Source organism: Camelina sativa, chromosome 12 (genome assembly GCF_000633955.1).
Source record: "Camelina sativa cultivar DH55 chromosome 12, Cs, whole genome shotgun sequence".
Taxonomy (NCBI): Eukaryota; Viridiplantae; Streptophyta; class Magnoliopsida; order Brassicales; family Brassicaceae; genus Camelina; species Camelina sativa.
This window is the reverse complement of record NC_025696.1, coordinates 26,211,743-26,214,331: the sequence shown is the minus strand read 5'-3', so window position 1 is coordinate 26,214,331 and position 2,589 is coordinate 26,211,743. Positions and strand designations below refer to the sequence as shown.

At 33.6% G+C, this 2,589-nt stretch overlaps 1 protein-coding gene across 1 annotated transcript in view; it reads right to left on the bottom strand.

Annotated features, from left to right (window-relative positions):
* The window catches only part of LOC104732651 (cysteine-rich repeat secretory protein 60-like), a 2,494-nt gene extending 1,230 nt beyond the window's left edge, over window positions 1-1,264 (bottom strand). Inside the window, exons 1-2 of the mRNA XM_010452219.2 lie at window positions 395-1,264; window positions 56-172 (exon numbers count right to left, since the gene is read on the bottom strand). Coding sequence (XP_010450521.1) covers window positions 56-172; window positions 395-1,154 — 877 coding nt within the window. The 5' untranslated portion in view covers window positions 1,155-1,264. The remainder of the gene's footprint in view (window positions 1-55; window positions 173-394) is intronic.

The window sequence follows — 2,589 nt, the reverse complement described above, 5'->3', positions numbered from 1 at the left end:
CTTTTGTGAAATAAATCAGGTAAAACTAGAAATTATGTAAGAAAAATAATTTTACCTCCGCCACGACTGCAAACACCTCTGAGGAAAAGAAGGAAGATAATTAGAAGAACAACTGCAGCTAGTAGTCCTATGATGATCGCAAACGTCCTTTCACCTCCGTAGTTTGCTTTATCTATTTAATCAACAACAGTTAGCAATGCAAAAACATAAGGGTCTTGCTTCATTTAAATCTCAGTGCAAATCTTTATTTTCAGTAAGTTTTCATTATACTATTCAAAACAAATTCTAAAGCAATATAGATAACTCAAGTTTTTTTTAGAGAGAATAAACAAAACAAACAAATTTATATTTTAGAGACTTGCCTTACTTATAATAGTAAGTAAAGAAAACTTACAACTATGAGACTTGGCATAGTGTTGTGCGCCATCAGTTGAATATCTTGCGTAACACTTAGCCAAGAACATGTCTCCGAAGACGGCCGTGCCACAATCATTCTTTAGCCGTCCGATGGCCGTTCCTAAACAGTCTTGGCACTCCGATACCGTTAGATCTCCTACACACTGTCCCATACCTTGAACATCACCGGACCCTCCCGCTCGAAAATACCCTCCACCGTTGACTAGCTCCGTGAGAACGGCGTCTCTCCGGCCGATCCCATCAGTGTTGTAACCCTCAGAGGGTCCACACTTCTTGAGGACAACGGTCTTGTCTTCTTGGCCAAGGAAGCTGATATTATCGTACTTGATGTAGCAGCCGGCTAGCTGGAGTGCTCCACCGCAGGTGAAAGGACAAAGAGGGCCAACTTGAGAGACGGCACGTGCCACACACGTAGCGCAGTCGGGCATGGAGAGGTCACCGCGGCATTGGAAGAGGCCACGGGCTGTGTCCGAGGAGGAAGAGCCCATGATGGTGAAGTTGTTGTAGGATGAGTATGTGGCTGAGTTGACTAGAGAAGTGAGAAGAGAGTTGAGGTTTGACTCATAAGCAGAGGACGGAGAGAATTTTTGCTGGGAGCAGCCGCCGTAGACGAATGTGTCTGTGGCGGAGGTTGCGGTGGAAAATGAAGGAGCCGTTGCGGCAATGAGAAAGAAGAAGGAGAGAGTTTTGATGATGGTTCTTGCCATTGGCATTGATGGTAAAAGAGAGAAAGACATTAGCAATGAAAATGGATACTTATTTATACATGTTAACTGATTAAGGTTTACTTAAAGGTAATGTGGAATGATGAAATGGTAACGTGAATTCGTATGATTTAACTACTCACATCATATATCAAGTACAATGGTAACTAATCAGTAATCACATAATTATGAGAAGAATGAGTTATTTTTATAGTATTCATTTCAATATTGATTATGTTTATGCGATTCAATAAATCATCATTGTTATTGATCAAAATTGTTTTTAATTTTTATCATATATATTTTCGAAATTTAGCAATCAATATTTAGTGTTTACTTAATTAGTTCTTAATCAGCATTAAATTAGCTTATCAAATTACTGAGAAACGTTAGAGGGTGTGATTCCAAAGTAAGCTAATTAGTGATGGGTAATAATTAAAGGTGTAAATTAATTGTAAAGTTTAAATATATTTTCAATAACATGTGGATGGCTTCACTTAAGAAGTTCTAAGCTTTTCATAAAGTAGGCAGCCATGCAAGAAAAGGTTTTCCATTTCTTAAAAGTTAAAATAATATTAGAGATATAGAAAATAGTTTATTTTAAAATGCAGTAGTTATCATGATTTTGTGCTTAATTTTATGCGTTATACATATATCTAAAATATAACTTTATAGGTCGCAGTACCGCAGTGAGATCCCAACTTAATTTACAATATATGTATACATTAATCTTTTTTGTTAAAAATGCATACATTAATCTTAAGTATTTACTATTATACATTTGATTCTACTTATTGTGAACTTTACATAAAATATATCGATATCTTGATTTTATGAATTCATAAATAAAATCCTATTTTGATGAAAAAAAAAATCAGACTATTCAACATGTCCCATACTCTAAATTTAGACTTAACTAAAGATCGACATAAATATTAGACTATTTTAGTTGTGTAAAATATGTGATTTTAAGTTGTGATTAAACTTCTATTTTTAAATGATAAATTCTTTTAACTTTATGTTTTTTGTTGTAGTTAGTTTATAATTTTTGGCGGAAAAAGACAAATTAACTCTTATTTTCAAGATGTTGTTAGTGAAATTGTAATGTAAACGGCCCATTTTTTTAAAAAAAAAAAAAAAAAAAAAACAGAGTTGTAGATAATGGATACTAAGATAACAGAAAAATTCACAACTTCAAAAAAGTAAGGTACACTTTAACAACAATCTTCACATTATATTGGTCTTTCTTCCATGACAAAAGAATGTTATACTGAAAAAAAAAAAATAGTATTTGTTTTTGCTTTCATAACTAAAGGATGTCAAATTGTAAAGCTGAATATTCTTTTTTTTTTTTCTGCAAATAATTCTCAAAGGGAGGGTAGGTGGGTCGTGGGTGATCTCCGTGAGAGCTTTAAGGTTCATATTGTTTTGGTTAAATTTCATATTAGTTTTTCCAAGTTAAAATTAT